Consider the following 19,945-nt stretch of genomic DNA (forward strand, 5'->3'; position numbering starts at 1 on the left):
ATCTATTGGGCAAAAGGGAGGTGACGATGAAGAAAATGAGGCTCCTGCCTGAGGCAGAGATTACTGCCTGAACAGATGGCTGTTGAGTGGAGGTGAAAACACTTACTGCGGAATACATGATGAGTTTTCTGTGGTTCGATGGCTGAGTTGCACTCTTCATGTGTTTGAGGATCTCACGGACCAGGACACCTTCAAAAAGACAGACCAACAAAAGAGCTGAACCAAACATGGGTTTAAACATTTTGTTAATTCCTACTTCACGATTCTCCCTACCATGAGTCTCAGGACTTAAGAGAGGAAAAGAAAGAACTCTGGTTGAGCACCTACTGTGTGCTTTATGTTATTTTACTGAATTCTGACTTCTGTTCCCCATTTATAGTGAGAAAACTAAGGCCCAGCCACATACAGTGACTCATATGCAGGCTGGGCAAGGAGAGTTGGATTCACACAGGAGGACCTTACTATCCCCAGATTTTGTCCAAACTTGAGAAAGGAGGTTGAGGAACTTGGAAGGAATTACAAATGGCATTTTTCAGACAGTTGCTAGCTGGAGCTTTTCTCTAGGGCAGCCCTGAAATGACAGCTTGGCATTTACTTTGTAGACAATCTATCTACTTTGTCTTCATCCCTCTTGCACAACTCTGTGCACCTGGCATCCCTCTTTGACTACTCTGAGGTAGTCAAAACTGTGGGAGGCCATGGGAGAAAGCAGCTCTCTGGATGTCTGTACAGGTCACGGAATATTTTCTGTGGACCATTTCTCCAGGTGACCCCGGGGATTACTATTAGAGGGCAGCCAGCATCTTCCATCTGAGGGCTCCCTAGAAGAGAGCTCTTGCCCTCATATTTGTTGTTCCTCACCAGGAACACCACTCTGAGTCTCCATCCTCTTGGCAGACACTGAAGGCTGAGGGGTATCTTGGGGTGCTAGGTCCTGGCTTGAGGACATGGTGCCCCAGGGATTTCCACAACCATCACTGGAAGACTCCTTATATCTCTGGTGTTTCATAAAGATTTGTTAATTTATTTGAGAAAGAGAGAGAGAGAGAGAGCACAGGAAGGAGGGGCAGAGGAAGAGGGAGAGAGAGAGAGTCTGAAACAGACTCCACCCTGAACGTGGAGCCGGATGTGGGGCTCAATCCCATGACCCAGAGATCACAAGCCAAAACCAAGAGCTGAACTCAACCCACTGTGCCACCCCTCCCCCACCCACCTGGGTGGTTTCTTTACTACATGTGTACTCTCCTGGCTCCAGAATGACGAGTTTGTTTCTGTAAAGAGCAGGGCGTTGATGTTAACAGACTGTCATTCCAGACTCTGTGGTCCACTCAGCCAACACACTGAGCAGCTACCACAGGTCAGATGCCATGCTAGGTGAATCAGATGCCTGCCCTCAAAAAGCTCATAAAATAGTACAAAGAGACTGTTTATTCATCTGTCTACCAAGAGGCACCATAAAGGGCTAATTAGGAAGGGAGGCAGTCTGCTCTCTCTTTAGATTCTGGACACCCCCCGACTAGGAATGGAAGAAGCAGGAAGCCATATCTCCAACAAGTCTGTATCACTCTGCTTTAGAGAAGGTGGCTTTCTCAGCATCCTTTAGGGACAATACCATCACCTATCAGCAACCTGACTTCGGCAGGTGCCTCTGCAGTAGCCATCAGTGTCAATGATGCTCTTGGTTCTGGGGTGATGGTCCATCTCGCCCCAGAAGAACCTGGGGGTAACCACCACAGTTTCCCCCAGGCTCTGGCATGCCAATGATTGTGTTCATGGGAGGGGACACTGAGGATCAGAGACATTCAGCAACTTGTTCAAGATTCCACACCATGTGCACAGAGGGGCTGAACTTCTCTGAACCCAGCATCTCTTAATCCTTAGGCTACCCTGTAGCACAGGCTAGCTTCTGAGTTCCCAGTTGCATCATCTGGTGACTGCTACACTCGACGAAGTATCACCGAGTGGAAGACACAAACTTCCCTTCCCACACTCTTGAGCTACAGCAGGGGCTGGCACACTTTCTGTGAAGGACCACACAGTCAATGTTTTAGGTTCTGAGACCCTACGGTTGGCCATAACTCTTCCCTTTCAGGGGGAAGTCCCAAAACAGCCATAGCACTACCTAATGAATATGGCTGAGTTTCAGTCACATTTTACTTATAAAAAATAGGCAGAGGCTGGATTTGGCTTGCAGGCTCTAGCTTACACCAACCTGCAGCACGGAGCGAGGAGATGTTTGTCTTAATACAGATAGGACCAGCCATATATCCAAAATTCCTACACGAATCGTAGGAATTTTTGTGGTGTGTGTGTGTGTGTGTGTGTGTGCGTGTGTAGAAGGAGGTGGGTGGAGGAGTACAGAGTACCAAATTGTGGCATCCCTAAAACCAACTGATGGAATAAAAGTTTCGGCAAAGATGGGAAGATGCCAGTCAAAGTCCTGATGTTCTCGTGTGACTCTGTGTCACCCAGACAATACATGTTTTCTCTGTAGGATTGTGTTTAGCCGCCTCATCATCCAACAAGCATGCAGCTGACAAATCTCCCTTGCCTAGCCAGATCCAAACAATAGGCCAAACTCGGGTTTTGGCAGGAATCACTCAGGAAACTATTTCCTGGCCAGTCAACAGCCTGGACTTCTCCAGAGAACAGGACAGGTGCGTTCACACCAATACCAGCCTTTGAAGTCCGAAACCAAAAGAACACCCGAGGGAAGGACTCTAAACAGATAGGATCTAGTTTAATACACTCATCAGAGGGGAAACCCGAATTGAGCCAGGAAGTGACCTCCCTGAAATGCCATGTCTAGTAGTCAAAGGAAAACAAGAAGAAACGTGAATAAACTGAGGAAAACGCCCAGTTTTTCTCCCTATACAGACGCCTGCATCTATTATTAGGCTATTCTCAGTTTCTGTCTGGCTTCCCCTGCCCATGTCTTCAGCATTTCTTGCATTGAGAGAAGTGCTTCTGAATTTTCATGTTTCGTGAGGTGCCTAGGGATTTCGGGAGAAGGCAGATTCTGATCCCTCCGGTCTGGGGTGGAGCCTGAGGATACTGCATTTCCAACCAGAGGCTTGCTGATGCAGTTGCTGCTGCTGCCCCCTGGCCTGCATGTCGAGTAGTGAGGGGCTGAACACCTCAGCCCATTGTGACTAGTTGGGGGAATCTCAATCAAGAGCACTGTCTCCACCATTGATGTGACGTGGGATTGGGTGGTACCAGGGGTGGTACTGGGGGTTCAGGAGTAAGACCCGGTGTATATGGAGCCAATGGGGCCCAACATCCACCCTTTGCCTCCTTCCTTGTTTGCACATCAGACGGGGCTGCTGCCTGGGCCAGGTCCCTACACACAGTCCCGACTGAACATCTGCCCAGTTGGTCCAACAGCCAAGATGCCTTGACTCTAAGTCTTCTCCTGGGGCCCTGCTGAACTGGATGTGGCCCCACAGTGAATAGGATTTGGCGATGGTTGGAGTCTTGATGGGATTGCTCTGTCTTTCCCAAACTGTCTAGAACACCTCCTGTGGCTTAGAATTTCTTCACTGTTAACCTGACATAATGGACCTTCTCTTGCTCTCCCTTCTCACTTTTAAGGTCTAGTTACACCTACGTCTGATGCCATCTTTGGTGTCTTGGCCTGCCGCCCAACCGACCTCGAGGCATCAGCATCTCTTACTGTCCTGACTCTACCTTCTTTCTTCCACCCAGCTATCCTGATTATAAAGGCTTGGCAGCCTTTCGCCTAGGTCTACTTTCATTCTGATAGGATGTCCTATGCTAGGAAAGGCCAAATACAGCTAAAAGGAGGCATCACTGAGAAGTAAATGCCTTTCAACGTCAATGGAAAAATTTAAGCTGTGTCATTAATTTGTAAATTTCAATATGTATTAATCTATGTAACATAATTAGTCTGGAAAATAGGTCTTATTAACTTTAGCAATGGCTACCATCAAGGACCTCAGGAAAACAGGTCCCTTTTTTATCATACTTCCCACTTGAAAAATTCATCCTATAGGCCACCAGACACAATCGCTTTTCATGGGCTTAGATACAAAATCTTTCATTGTTTGATTTGGAAAGCATGAAAGTATCATTTAGCTTTAGGGCAAAGCTTTCATTTCCAGATGGGAAAACCAAGGCTCAGATTGGGCAATATTAATGACTATAAAAACACATAGTGTTTAGTGACAGTGTATTAAGTACCAGGTACTGTTTGTCCCAAACTTTTTGAATATATACATTTATTTTAATCCTTACTACCTGTGAGGAGGTATCATTATTATCCCCATTTTGCAGAATGGAAACTAGTGCAGGAGTGATAAAGTGACTAGTCCAAGGTCACATAGCGGATTACTGGTGGGACAGCACTCAGACCCCAATCACTCAACCACAGATCTAGTATAGTCCTTTCACTTTTTTATATACTTACCCCCCTGCAGTCTAGATTTCTCTTTCTGCTTGTGAATTCCATAGATGGACAGGATAGATAATTCTGATAATTCTTTCAACTTAATCATGGTGTCCTCTGTGGCCCACGAGGGTAGAGTGAAGTTGTGAATACTCTGTAGCAAAGAAAAAGGGAAGAAAATGTGTATTTTTATTTGTTGACTCTTTTGTCCTCTTTGCCCCATAAGAACTGCTGGGTCTAGCCTTTTTTAACCAGCCATTTCTCTCGAGGAAAACTTCACTTTGTCGTATGTAGTGGTATTGATTTTCAGAAGGGAAATTCACAGAGACTGATTTGCTCCCTCCTATGAATTCCATAGCTTTTGGCTGAACTCTGGGTCCAAAGGAGGATTTCTATTTTGCAGAGTAAGGGTAAGGTAGGGCAAGAATATACCTCATTCCTTTATGAAAGGTTTAGAAATCTATGAACTTGTGGGGAACGTAACACTGACAGTGTTAGATGATATTTCTGTCAAACCTGAGAGGACAGCTGGGAGAGGCAGTATATTTCTGGAGCCTTCAGTACCAGACCCTCTACTCCCATCAGCTTTCAGTTTACTCACTCCTGGGGAACGTGAACCATACACACAGTAGGCTTTTGGTGAATATGTATTAAATGGATGAATAAGCTGGATAGCAGAGCTGGTGTAGACTTCCTGCCAATATTTATTACTTGCTATGAAAAGTTCATTAAGAATCCCCCACATTCAAAGGTAGGATTGAGAGAGAGAGAGTACTTAAAAGAAATCAAAGTGGAGTGTCTAGTGAGGAAATAAGTGGGAGAGAAGTAAAGAGGAAATCAAGCACCATGGCCACATCACAGAACAGCTCAGATCAACCCGTAGTAAGGAAGAAAAAAAAATCAAGACTTAAGCCAAAATGTGGGCTCTTGTGTTCACTGAAGAGTCTTTTTTTTTTTTTTTTAAAGATTTATTTGTTTATTTGGGGTGGGGAGGGGCACAGGAAGAGAGAGAATCCTAAGCAGGCTCTATACCCAGGACAGAGCCGGACATAGGGCTCTGTCTCATGACCCTGAGATCATGACCGGAGCCTAAACCAAGCATCAGATGCTTAACTGACTAGCCACCCAGGCGCCCCTGAAGAGTTTTTTATAAGGCTAATAAACCTTCCTTGAAACAGATGCTAATGATATAGTGAAACTATCAGGAAGGTCATGTGAAGGTCCATAAACTCTGTTGTGGAGGGGGCAAACGGTGTCATTTGTTACTGACACGGAACCATGAAGGTAGTTGCTGGTTCCCGGGCCCTCACGATGATCTCAAGATCACAGGTGGTTATCAGTCCTATGGGTAGTCAGAATTTTGCCCCAGGATTCAGTAAACCCGGTGGGAAAAACAGGATTATGGAGTACCCCTTTAGGCCAGTAGATGGTGCATAGTGAGTGAAAAATACCAAGTAGCCTTAAAAACCCCAACGGTAATTGATGTAGTATTTCATATGCAGGTACAGCAAGGAAGAGATTCCCAACAAATCAATTTCAATAGCCTGGCTTAAAGTTGTCTTGCTTATTTTTATATCCAGAAATCAGGTACTTTTTTTTTCTCTGTCTTATAATAATATTGCTTTTTTCATTAAAATCCGTGACAGGAGCCCAGCATTCCTGAGGGACTGAAAAATAAGTAAATGGCAAGACAAAAGCAAAGCAATTTTGCCTGCAATTTTCTAAAGGGTGAAAACATAAATAATGGAGAGAAAAAGTTAGAGTTTTCAATTTAATATAAAGAAGTCTTGAATTATGTTTCAATGTCAAAGGAAGCATAATATATCTGCCAAAAAGTGTAAGAAAGTGTATTTATCTGTTTCAAAATAGGCATAAGTAAAAAAATCAGACTGCAAGTTAATCTTTGATATTTTTTCTTTTACCTCACAAAATAAAGGGTCATAGACTTTAGTCCACATTCCAAAAAGGTCCTGGGTATGGTATCCTGTAAATGTTGGCAGGGTTTCTATAAAATCCTGAAACACACATGGACAGAGAAAACATTCCTGCATTAGAGTCAGTCAGTCTCAGCATTACTGCTATTTGGCTGTTGTGGAGGGTGCCCTGGCTTTGTAGGGTGTTTGGCTGTCTGCCTGACCTCTCGCCAACCAGATGGTTACCATCATCCCTAATCCCTCAGTTGGGACAACAGGAAGAGTCTCCAAACATTGCCAGGGTTCCCTGTGGGGCAAATCTGCCCCACTGAAAACACTGTTATTCACATAAACGTGCACCAGGAACATCGGCTGTGGTAATATGAACCCAAACAATTTCATGAACACTAACTGAGCATCTCATGATTACATTAAAAGTATGGGTGCATGCTGGCTTACTGCCACGTGTTCCTGGGTTGTCCCGGAATCAGGCCAAGTGTACTCCCTCAAAATTTTTGGGGAAGTAGGTGAAGTAGAACTCACATAAAAATGACAAGTCAAGGTGAGAAAGGAAAGCATTTCTTAGGCCAGAGCACCTCAGGAATATACCACAGAAACTGGACCCGCTATCTGGCTATAAATTTGAAATTTGGGTGTGATGTAAACATTTCTCTACTTCTGTATTATTCTTGGATTGTCACGGTCACGAGACCCACTACTTAGCTATCTGCCTGGTGACTTTGGCAGCAATTTCTGGGAATCCTTGTGGGAGGTATTATTTGGTGGATAAATTTGCTAAGAAAATATAATTTGCCAATATTAACCCAAACAGATATCCATAAAATAAATATATTAAAGATCTCCCCCCCCATCCCCAAGCCAAGCCAAATGAAACAAAAACTCCAGGGCCAGATGACTTTATAGAGAAATTCTACCAAGACTTTCAGGAGCAAGTTATTCCAATGCTTATTTTAACTGTTATAGAGTGTAGAGAAAGGAAAAAAAAGAAAACTTCCAAAACATTTTTAAGAACTAAGTGCAACACTGACATTGACAAAAAAACTGGCCAGGAAAGAAAACTGTAGTCCAATGGTACTTTGAATATGAATGCAAAAGCTCTGTGTAAAATATTAACAAATAATTCGATATCCAAAGAAAGGGGCTTGAGCCTAGACATGTAAAGATGGCTCATTAGAGCAAATCTAAGAATATAATTCATCTTAGTAATTGATCCAAGGAGAAAAATAACTTGATAACACACACACACACACACACACACACACACACACACACACACGATTTATTTATTTATTTGAGAGAGAAGGAGACCGTTCATGGGCATGGTGGGGGGATGGTGCGGAGGGGGCAGAGGGAGAGGGAGAGAGGAGACTCCCTGCTGAGCATGGAGCCCTTTGTGGGGTTTGATCCCAGGACCTTCGATCATGACCTGAGCTGAAGTCAAGAGTCAGACACTTAACCAACTAAGCTGCCCAGGCACTCCTTGATTATATTTAAATAATGCTAAAAAGATTTTTTCAAAAAGTTAAACACAAGTATTGGTCAAAACAATCAATAAAATAGGAAGGATGGTTAGTTCCTTAATTTGGTACAAATATCTCTATTGGTCCTAAAGCCAGCATGCTTAATAGAAAAATACTTCTAAAATAAAAATAAGATGAGGATGCTCACAGTCAATGCTCTATGTCCTACTGTACTTTAAGTACTGGCCAGTGCAAAGACACAAAAGACCATCAGAGGTAGGGGGCACCTGGTGGCTCAGTTGGTTAAGCATCTGCCTTCCGCTCAGTCATGATCTCAGGGTCCTGGGATGGAGCCCCGCATCAGGCTCTCTGCTCAGCCGGGAGCCTGCTTTTCCCTCTCCTTCTGCCACTCCCCCTACTTGTACTCTCACTCTCTCTCTGTCAAATAAATAAATAAAAATCTTTTTTTAAAAAAAGAAGAAATCAGGGGCACCTGGGTGGCTCAGTGGGTTAAAGCCTCTGCCTTCGGCTCAGGTCATGATCTCAGGGTCCTGGGATGGAGCCCCACATCGGGCTCTCTGCTCAGCGGGGAGCCTGCTTCCCTTCCTCTCTCTCTGCCTGCCTCTCTATCTACTTGTGGTCTCTCTCTCTGTCAAATAAATAAATAAAATCTTTAAAAAAAAAAGAAGAAATCAGAGGTAAAAATATTGGAAAAGTAGAGGTAAGTCAAGATTATTTGTAGATATTATAATCTTAGAACAAACTTAAAGATAAATGGAAAGACCTATGTGAAGAAAACCTTAAAAAATTCTTGAAGAACAAATAGGAAAATGTACCATGTTCTTAGAAAGGAACACTCAATGTCATAGAGTTGCAAATTCTCTAAGTTAATTTATAAATTCAATATGATCCCAATAAAAACACTAGAAAGTAAGAAAAAAATGTTTTTGGAACTGAGACAAGCGGATTCTAAAATTCACAAAGAAAATAAAAACAGAGCCATGAAAACTCAGAAAAGTTGAGAATGAGGGGTATAAGCCTTTTAGATATTAAAGCAGGTGTAAAGTCTTACTAAGTACAACATTGTAGTTTTGGCTAATAAAATGAAAGAATAATTGAATAGAATAAAAATTCCAGCAACAGACCACATAAATGGAGGAATTTTAATATATTTAAAGGGAAGAGATGGACTTTTCAGTAAATAGTGATCGGGCGATTAGTTAATATGGGTAAACTTAATCAGGATACAAATTTTGTACCTAACCCCAGTATAAAAGGATCCACGCAAAAATGAAGATATAGTAGAATTAGAAGAAAACATTATAGACTTCCTTTGAAACCTAGGAATGAGGAAAGTTTCTCTAAATATGACTATAAATATACAAATCGGGGTGCCTGGGTGGCTCAGTGGGTTAAGCCGCTGCCTTCGGCTCAGGTCATGATCTCAGAGTCCTGGGATCGAGCCCCGCATCGGGCTCTCTGCTCAGCAGGGAGCCTGCTTCCTCCTCTCTCTCTGCCTGCCTCTCTGCCTGCTTGTGATCTCTCTGTCAAATAAATAAATAAAATCTTTAAAAAAAATATACAAATCATATATCAATACATCAGCACACTCAAGACTATGACATGGTGAAAACACTATAACCAATATCAACAGGCAGACAATAGAAACCATGCCATTTATGTCACAGGAAAAAAAAATAAAAATACATGGAGAAAGCTCCTAAAATATATAGAAAACAGAAAATCAATAATCCAGAAGCTAAATGGCCAAGGAATGTGAAGACAACTGAAAATTCAAAAAGCATTTAACTAGATAAAGATATCCTAAACTCACTCATCCTAAGAGAAAAAGACTACTGCACAATGCTTTATTAATGGTGATGATACTGGGCTTCCTTGCCTTGTTGCTGATTTTAGAGGGAAGGCTTCTAGTGGTACCATTTTTTAACCTACAGATTGGCAAATATCCCCGAAGTTGTCTATACACTGTTGGCGCGGCTGTAGAGGAACAGGCAATCCTATGCTTTGTTGACTGGGCAGACATTAGTTAGCTTCTTTGGAGGGCAATTTGATAATATTTCAAATTTCCCCAGAATTTTTACTTCTGGGATATCATTCCACAAATATTCTTGTGAAATTATTTAGATGCACAAGATACTCATATAGACTGTAAATGATTAGAAACGACTCACTTGTCCATCAGTATAAACTCGTTAAAAAAGTATGGTACATCCACAAATTCAAATGCAGTTATAAAAAATGAGGAAACTCTTTATGTACAGATAGAGTAATATTTCTTTTTTTCTTTTTTTTTTAAAGATTTTATTTATTTATCTATTTGACAGACAGAGATCATAAGCAGGCAGAGAGGCAGGCAGAGAGAGAGGAGGAAGCAGGCTCCCTGCTGAGCAGAGAGCCCGATGCGGGGCTCGATCCCAGGACCCTGAGATCATGACCTGAGCCGAAGGCAGCGGCTTAACCCACTGAGCCACCCAGGCGCCCCTAGAGTAATATTTCTAAGGTATATTGTTAAAATCCAAGGTGTCCATCTCTGTGAATACAGTATACTCCTTTTGTGTAGCAAAGGGGAAACTACCAGAGTTTATTCATATTTATTTGTATATGCGTAAAGAAACTGCAAGACTATATAAGAAAATGGTGCCACCAGTTACCTGTGGGGTCATTAAGAGACTTTCCACTGTATTCCTTTTTATATTTTTAAAATTTGTGAACCATGTAAATGTATTAGAGATTTAAAATTTTATTTTTAAATACACAAAGCATTATATCTACCTTTTGCATAGTCTTAAAAAGGGGGATTTTGCAAAGTAGAAACATAAAATAAAAAAGACTATCCTTTGTATGTGAAATCAGTGTCCCGGCTCCTCAGCCTCATTAAGGCAGATCATTTTAGACTTACATTTATTCTGACCCAGCCATGTACTTTCATCTAGTTCCTTCTGGCACACGGGGATAGGATCAGAAAGGGACTGGCTTCTTTACTGGCTTGTGGCCCCACGCAGGGAAGGGGACCAGATAGTGATGACTGACACTCATTAAATGTTTTAACCCACTGCTATAACTGGCCGCTCGCAGACACATTCCTCCCACACTTGTTAGAACCTGGGGCTTCATCCTTTGTCTTGGCCCTCCTCACTTTCCTGTACCCCACAAAATGACACGTTTTCTAACCTTATAAGGATGCAACCTCTCCTGGAATTCTGTCGATTTGAGAGTCTCCTCCTTTAGTTCTTTAAAACGAGGGCAGTCCCGGAAAGGCAGGTATAGCAACTGAGGACAAAAGAAAGATCATGAATTCTTTATTAGTCAGAAGAACTTTGCTAAAGAAACTGCAGCCATATTTTAAGCCTCATTAGGTACAAAGTGACCTGAATAAAAGATTCAAATGTGTTTTGAGCTGAATGGAAATACTAAAATTGAGGAAAAAGAGATAAATGATCTGAGGTCTTAAATGGTAGAATATGCATCCAGAACCAAAAAGCTTTTTTTTTTTTTCTTTCATGAACTTGCCTAAATAGGACTGCATTATTGGTAAATACTCACACTTTCTGGTTTTCCATGTTGATATAACTATTATCTCGCTTCCTACCGGACCTCTTATATTTCTAGCAAAAGATACACATGTGTGTGCAAAGGCATCCTGCAACACCTCCCCTTTCCCCCCTCCACAAGTATAGAGAAATGAATAAGAGGCTCCGGAAAGAATCTAAGAGACTGATTAACCCCTCATTAACTTAAGTTCTGGTCAAAATAAAGGCATATGCTAAATATATAGAAAAATGTATTTTAAAACCCATCATAAGGACAAAGGGATGAGCTTAAGTTTGACAAGCTTCTCTAGTCTTGACTATAATCTATAGATTGGTGGCCCTCAGCTTGTTTTGTTGCTCTGACTTTTCATTCGTGGCTGGCCCTGTATTTCCAGCCTTAGTGGACACCACTACTCGGATGTTGCTCTTTTCCCTCAAGTTTAACACGTACAAAACTGAAGTCAACTTCATTTTTAACCATTTCACCTTTGTAATCTTCTTTGGCCGATGGTAAAATTTATCATCCTGATTCATAGACTAATCAGTTTTGCTTGTTTACTTTCAAAATACACCCCAAATAGACTCTCTTCATCAAATTCATTGTTCCCTCCCAGTCCAAACCATCATAACCTGTGATTTGACTAATGCTGGAGCCTTGTATTTGGTCAGTAGGTATCCATCCACTCTTCCATTTTACAGTTCATTCTCCACGCCCACAGCTACCCGAATCCTTTTCAGTTTATTTTTATCAACACCAGTCTTTCTAAAGCATTAATTAGATCATGCCATTCTGTAGTTTGTAACCTTCACTGGCTTTCATCTTACTTGGAATAAAATTCAACTAAGTTAACTCTAGAGATCACTGCGCTGCTTTCCTGCTACTGTCCTCTTATTTTTCTCCAGCAACACTTGGGCCTTGTTGTGGTCCCTGAACCCACAGGCTTAGGGGACTGTTCCCTGCCTGAGACCTTGCCCCCAGACACTCCCACCAGGCTCTTCTAACTCAGCCCCAGCCATGATCATGTCACCTTGCTTTACTTCCTTTGGGAACTCATCGCCATTTCAGATTATTACTACTTTTTACTTTATCATCTATTTCTTATAAATATCAACTCAAGGACAGCCAGGATCTTGTCTGTCTTGTCCATTGCTGTGTTGTCAATGCCTAGAACAGAGTCTGGCCTATTTGTAGCTGCTCAGGAAACTTTAGAAATAAGCTTCTTCCTGGGGCATCTGGGTGGCTCAGTCATCTAAGCGTTTGATTTTAGCTCAGGTTGTGATCCTGGTTGGGGTCCTGGGATCTTGGGGTCCCATATCTGGCTCCCTGCTCAGCGGGGTGTCTGATTCTCCTCTCCCTCTGCCCCTCCCCCACACTCCTATGCTCACGCGCTCTCTCTCAAATAAAATCTAAATAAATAAATAAAAATAAGTTGCTTCCTGATTCAGTGACATTTGCCTTACTTTGTTTTCCATCCTCTCAGTATTTACCATCTAATTTCAGACCTTCATTTCCTCATTCCTCAAAGGCTTCCACATTTATTCTGTGAGGCTCCAGTATCCTTTCCTTCCAAACTGTGGTCAGACAGATGCCTTGGAGCACCGCTCATCATGTGTGCACAGTACTGAAGAAGGAATATGCATGGGTTCTTTTTATGCCCGCTGCTTTGCAGCTCAATCTCCCTGCATGGTCTTCCGATTTTCCCACAGAAGGAATGGTACTGCAGAGGAAAAGGCACAGGACTCTTCAGTTAAAGGTCTAGGTTTAGTGAATTACTCAACCTTCCTAGACTTTCATTTTTCTCATCCCGAATATTGAAAGAGGCTGAAAATAAGTGGGATTAAATTACCTAAATATCTGACCAACATTTTGCAATTCACAAAAGCTCTTCCGTTTCTTAACCGGGTTTCACGAGTCGTCCTGAAGTATTCAGATTCTCCTGTCTATGCCCAACAGAGTCAGACATTTTCATCCTTCTAAATAAGAACTCTGGACACAGAAGGCAAGCCCTCTGTATAGTCACCCACTGCCATGCTTTGGGGGTTTCTTCTTCTTTCCTTCCCCTCCGAGGTCTGGTTCAAAGCTCTCACTCTCTCAGTGAAGACCCGAACGGTTGTCCTGTGGAAGCTCCATGGGGAGCATCGTTCTGTGAGTTCCTCTAGCAGGTACAGCTTGTCCTTGCTTCATTGCCCACCACTTGTATCGTGGTCTACATGTGTCAACCCTGCAAATCTGTTTTCATCGAATGGATGATAAATGAGGGGAGAAACCTGGCCTCATATTTCTCTACAGCACTTAGCACAGCTCTGGGAATTACTGTGTGTTGACTGACGGATGTTTGTCCGGTTTCTTGGTTGATGTCAGAACGGTTTTTATCTTAGTGAGGACACAGCTGGAAGCCATGAGTGGATAATCTTGCTTCTCTCTTCCTCACTCCTTTTACTCTTTTCCTTTTTTTTTCTTCAAGATTTTATTTATTTATTTGACAGAGAGAGAGAAAAGCAAACAAGCAGGATGCAGAGGGAAGAAGCAGCTCCTGCTGAGCAGGGAGCCCGGCACAGGACGCGATCCCAGAATCCTGAGATCACAACCTGACCTGAAGGCAGACACTTAACCGACTGAGCCACCCAGATACCCCTCTCTTTTCCTCTTCTAATAGCTCCTATAATCTCTTTACTACATAATTTAATTACTATCTTTTAGGATTAAGTGTTAAACATCTTCCTTGGTCTACACTGGCTGAATTTGGTGCTGCTGTCTAGTGTCTGTCTATTCAGAAAAGGCCAAAGTGATTTTTTTTTTCCCTTTTGAAAGAAAATATTCACAAACTCCTAAAAATACAGATCATCATAATACTTCTCTCTTGATTCTGTGAAGGAAAGAGGTACAAATGAATAATCCTGCTTTTCAGGAAACATCAGAAAAAGTGGTTAGAGCAGATTTACCTAGAGTGAGGTTGACAGGGTCAGGCTGTTTTCTACAAAGTATTTGGGAAAGATTCTTATGTCATCAGATGCAACAGTTAAGTCAAGTGTCTAAGAGTACTGGCAGGGCAAAGAGGATGGAAGCCTACCCCGGGGGCTCCTGGGCAACAGTCTGAGTGTAGAAGTCATGCTAAGCCTCAGCTACCGAAAGAGGACACGGTCATGCTGACAGAGGCTGCAGGGGAATCAGGACAGATTCCTTGTCCCAAGCTATATCCTTCATATAAGCTTTTTTTTTCTTCAATTTTTACTTTTTTTTTTTTTTTAAAGATTTTATTTATTTATTTGACAGAGAGAGAGAGAGAGAGAGATCACAAATAGAGGCAGGCAGAGAGATGGGGAAGCAGGCTCCCTGCCGAACAGAGAGCTCAATGTGGGGCTCCATCCCAGGATCCTGAGATCATGACCTGAGCCGAAGGCAGAAGCTTAATCCACTGAGCCACCCAGTCATCCCCAATTTTTACTTTTTAGAAGGGGGAGAGACAGAGGGAGAAGGAGAGAGAGAAACTAAAGCAGACTCCATGCGCAGCACAAAGCCCAAAGCAGGGCTCAATCTCACAACCCTGAGATCATGACCCAAGCCAAAATCAAGTGGGACACCCAACTGATGGAGCCACCCAGGTGCCCCTCCTACACATAGTCTTAAATTCCACACCAGGGAGATTAGTTAGAGGTATTTAATGCTATTTAAAACCAAAAGCAATTCCTCTGAAAATGTTAAAGATCTTTTGGTGCATCCCACCCAGCGCAAATACATTTGAGAGTTTCTCTCAGATAGCCTCATTCAGGCAGCTTGGTTTACGGTACTGGTTCTCACACTTGGCTGTCCACTAGAATCATCTAGGGAGAATATTTTAAAAGTACTGATGCCTGCATCCTACCCTCAGGGATCCTGATTTGTTATAGAGAGTGCCCCAGGTGCCAGGATTTAAACACTTTTTTTCAGGTACTGGAATGAGATAAACCTAGTTCTCATCCCAGTGGTGATGATTATCAGCTTTGTGGCCCTGGGCCTATTTTGTTTTTCTCTCTGAGCACATATTTCCCTGGCTATTAAAGGAGAACAGTAATAGTGTCCATTCAAGGTTGTTATGAAAGGTAACTACGATGACACGTATCAAAGTGCTGGTCACTGACTATGTCCTCAAATTTTCTTTCCCCCTGCCTCAGAATGGGGGTTTTCATGTGGAGAGGAGTATTTTGTAGGTAGAGAGGTCTTAGAAGATTCTGGAGGCAGGAGAACCCTATGTGGCACACCAAAAACCTGGGAATTGAAGGTAGAACAAGGGGAACTATGTGTGTGTGTGTGTATGTGTGTGTACATGTGAAGAAGGAGGGGGGCAAACTGCCATTTAAAAAAAAAAGATTTATTTATTTTAGAGAGAGTGAGCACGTGGTGGAGGGGCAGAGGGACAGGGAGAGTGAAACTCAGGCACACTTGGCATGAGTGTGGAACGCAGAGCCCAATGTGGGGCTTGATCACACGACTGGGAGATCATGACCAGAGCTGAAACCAAGAGTTGGCCACTTAATTAACTGCACCACCTAGGCGCCCCCATATTGCCATTTGTTGAAGGGGTGGCAAAACAATGATGATAAAGTTCGAAACTGAAATTCTGTTTTTCTGTTCCTATTCTCTCTTGCCTGGGGCTTCCTATATCCTACTATGTCCTGTGCACCTTTACAGAAAAGGATTAAGATTGCACAGACTGAGCAGTGTCCAGACCTCCCAACCCACAAGTACGAGGCAACCTGCCTTCCTCCTCCTAGGCCAAACAGGTGGTTTTTCCAGAATACTCACTCGATCTTCAGAAAGAGAGAGCGTGTGCACCGGGATGGGCTGCCAGGGCAGGCTGGGATTCCACTTGCTGACACCCTCTGGAGGAAATAGGCCTGCAAGGTTTGTCATAGCACTCATCAAAGTCCGATCAATGTCCGTACTTTGAATATAAACCTAGAGTGGGAAAATCAAAGGAGATTCCAACTGATCAGAACTGTGCGTTTTTCCCTGTGGAGCACAGAGTACATCTGAGAGAGGCCAGGACCCTCACACGAAAACATTACCAAACATTGTGGTAGCATCATGATCATAATGTCTACTGTGAAAGAGACAGTTTTAGGAGAATGCCACCTGCTATGTCAATAGTTGAATTGACAAAGAGACCAATTAAGTGGTAGCTATCTGCCAAGCCAAAGTATTTGCCATAGGTGTCCATAAAATTTTGAACTTGTCATATTCATACATTTTTTAGGAACAAAATATTTGTATAAAAAGTAGTACATTTGGGGCACCTGGGTGGCTCAGTCAGTTAAATGACTGTCTTCAGCTCAGATCATGATCCCAGAGTCCTTGGATTGAGCCCCACATCAGGCTCCCTGCTTGGTGGGGAGTCTGCTTCTTCCTCTCCCTCAGCCCCTTCCCCCACTCATGCTTTCATTCTCTCATGCATAAACACAGTCTTTAAAAAAAGAGGAGTGCATTTGTAAATAAGATCTCTGACTTGTGTAAGTTCTTCAGAAACAGGAAAAGCACTTTTGCAAATGCAACATTACGTTAAATTCTTTCATGGTAATATGTTCCCACGCTTGGCTCCCCAACTTGCCTGTTCAGGTTTGTAGGACTCATTCAAAAATTTTCTATATCTTTTCCTTATATACTGTCCAAGTTCATAATGCTGCTCCATGCCCAGCTATGGGAACAAATAAAAGCAAAAATCAGTAGAAGTAAATTCTGTGCATTTCATGTACGAGTCTCATCTTTCCTTATTCAATGTGTAGAGCAAACCATGGTGTAATTTAGTAGTTCAACATACTGACATATATATATATATTTAAAGATTTTGTTTATTTATTTGTCAGAGAGAGAGAGAGAGCAAGCACAGGCAGACAGAGTGGCAGGCAGAGGCAGAGGGAGAAGCAGGCTCCCTGCCGAGCAAGGAGCCCGATGCGGGACTCGATCCCAGGATGCTGAGATCATGACCTGAGCCGAAGGCAGCTGCTTAACCAACTGAGCCACCCAGGCATCCCCATATTGACATATTTTTAAAAAAAAGAAATACAATCATATTTACATATTTTTATGTAAATGAAATATAGACATATTTACATATTTTTAAATGAAAACAAGAAAAGAGAGTTGTGCTCTTCAGCCATGACTCCTTCGTTAGCACTACACATAGAGCCTTGCACAGTTAATAGCTGGTGACTGATCTAAGTAAATGGTTCATCTCTGGTGTGGTAGAACATCGTTGGCTCATCTTTGTTGGTAGAACATTCAAGAGAGCAGGCTAACCAGTTGGTTAACCAGTGAAGCTTTTGTGGAAGAAATTCAACCACCTGATAAGAAGCTGGACTTGATGAATCTGAAGATCACTTTCAACCTCTGGGTGTAATGATTTATTATCTGCACAGTTTATTTATGCCTGGTTCATGAAAAACTAGAGTCTGTTACTCAAAGTGTGGTCTAGGGATCAGCAGGATTAGCATCACTTGGGAGTATGTTAGAAACCAGATTCTTAGGCCCCATCTTGGTCTACTGAGGGGGTGGAGCTCAGGAACCCCTTTTTTAACAAGCTTCCTAAGATTCTGATGGCCAGTAATCATTGAGAAATGCTGCTTTAGTTCAGTGATCCTCAAGCATTACTGTGCATCAGCAGCAAAATTATCTAGTGATGCTTGTTGAAATGCAGATGCCTGAGCATTATCCTCAGAGATTTCCTGCTTGTTAGATCCTGAGGTGGCCCTGGAATCTGCATTTTAACAAGCACCCCAAATGATTCAGATCCATGCAGTAGAGTGCCATGCTTTGAGAAACACTGCCTTCAAGTCTGTCTTTAATTCCGAGTTTTATTAGAGCTTCAGGAGTTAGAAAGCCTGTGGTCCTTATAGCCTCTGCTTGGTCCCACTCATGCCTTTCCTTGTGGTCTTGGCTGCCATGATCATCACCAACCCCTAGGATGGGGAAGGAGATGGGAAAAGAGTAATGCATGCTTTGAGTTTTGCTAGTTTCCTGGATGACACGGGTAGGTAAAGAGGCAGGTACTTTGAGCCTAATTTGTTGTACTAACTGACCGCTGCATTTTGACCAGAGTCATCTTCTATAGAGCAGTGGTTTTCAAATGTCAGCGTGTACAGAATCACCTGGAGGAGTCACTGAAACAAGGTTCCAAGAACTGAAGCCCCAAGTTTCTGGTTCAGTGGGGAAGGCCAGACAATCTACATTTCTGACATGTTTCCAAGTAATGGTGATGTTGCTTGTCCAGGGACCACACCTGGAGAACCACTGACCTGGAAGGCCATCACCTTGTCACTATGCAGATTGCAAGTACCTGGCCAAGGGTAGGAATTTGAGCTCTAGAACTTTGTGACTTCAAGAGTGGTCAGGTACCAGCATCACTAGCTTCACCTTGGAGTATGTTAGAAATAAAGACTCTTAAGTCCATGTCAGACCTGCTGAATTAGAATCTGCATTTTCCCCCCTAAGTTTTATTGCGATAGCATTGACATATATCGCTGTATAAGTTTAAGATATACAGCATACAGTTTGGTTTACATATATTGTGAAATGATCACTGTTATAAATTTAATTAGCATCTGTCATTTCATAGAGATACAATAAAAAGAGAAAGCAAAAAAATTGTTTTTCCTTGTGATGAGAACTCTTGGGATTTACCCTCTTAACAGCTTTCACATGTGTTAATAGAGCTGTTTTATCCATAGTTGTTACACTGTACATTAAATCCCTACTACTTATTTACCTTGTAATTGGAAGTTTGTACCTTTTGACCACCTTTCCCCCAGTTTTCTTCCCCCCCAACACCCTGCCTCTGGTTAACCACAAATCTGATTCCTTTTTCAATGAGTTTGGTTCTTAAAATTTTTTAGATTCCACATATAAACGAGATCATATAGTATTTGTCTTTGTCTGGCTTTTATTATCTAGCATAATGTCCTTAAGGTTTATCCATGTTGTCATAGACAGCAGGATTTTATCATTTTTATGGCTAAATAATGTTCCATTATAATATCTATCTATCTATACCACAACTTCTTTATTCATCCATTTGTTGATGGGCATTTAGGTTGTTTCTATATCCTGGCTATTGTAAATAACGCTGCAATGAACACAGGGGTGCATGTATCTTTTTGAATTAGTCTTTTCATTTCCTTCATTTCATTTCATTTCATTTCCCTTAGAACCTGCATTTTAACAAGATCCCCAAATGATACATTCGTTCTAGGAAGCTTGAGAAACACTGCTCTAGGAAATGTGATGGCTAGTCAAGAGACTCCTAGAAGGAGAATCCAGATCCTACAGCCTGAAAGAATCTTATAGTCTTTCTGGAAAAGCTGAACAAGGGAACAGGAGTCTCCCCACAGCCACAGGTATTAAGAAAGCCCTGAATTTTTATTACCATCCCCTCGTTTAAGGAGCTGAAAGCGGGGTAGGAGTAAGGTATGGTGGGAGGAGCTCTGACTGGGGAGCCCAAAGTTGCTGACCTCAAACAGCCTCTGTGGGGTTTCTCCTCTATGAAATGTTGTGGTTGAATTAGGGAAGTGGTTCTCAGACTTGGCTGCACATTAGAGTCAACTGATCAGCTGAGGGATTTT

At 42.4% G+C, this 19,945-nt stretch overlaps 1 protein-coding gene across 2 annotated transcripts in view; it reads right to left on the bottom strand.

Annotated features, from left to right (window-relative positions):
- Positions 1 to 19,945, bottom strand: part of ACP3 (acid phosphatase 3) — a 46,635-nt gene that overhangs the window by 17,967 nt on the left and 8,723 nt on the right. For both annotated transcript variants that reach the window (XM_047737045.1, XM_047737049.1), the window contains exons 3-8: positions 16,939 to 17,025; positions 16,137 to 16,289; positions 10,995 to 11,093; positions 6,331 to 6,423; positions 4,430 to 4,562; positions 107 to 189 (exon numbers count right to left, since the gene is read on the bottom strand). In XM_047737045.1, coding sequence (XP_047593001.1) covers positions 107 to 189; positions 4,430 to 4,562; positions 6,331 to 6,423; positions 10,995 to 11,093; positions 16,137 to 16,289; positions 16,939 to 17,025 — 648 coding nt within the window. The remainder of the gene's footprint in view (positions 1 to 106; positions 190 to 4,429; positions 4,563 to 6,330; positions 6,424 to 10,994; positions 11,094 to 16,136; positions 16,290 to 16,938; positions 17,026 to 19,945) is intronic.

The sequence above is a fragment of the Lutra lutra genome, chromosome 1 (assembly GCF_902655055.1).
Source record: "Lutra lutra chromosome 1, mLutLut1.2, whole genome shotgun sequence".
Classification (NCBI taxonomy): domain Eukaryota; kingdom Metazoa; phylum Chordata; class Mammalia; order Carnivora; family Mustelidae; genus Lutra; species Lutra lutra.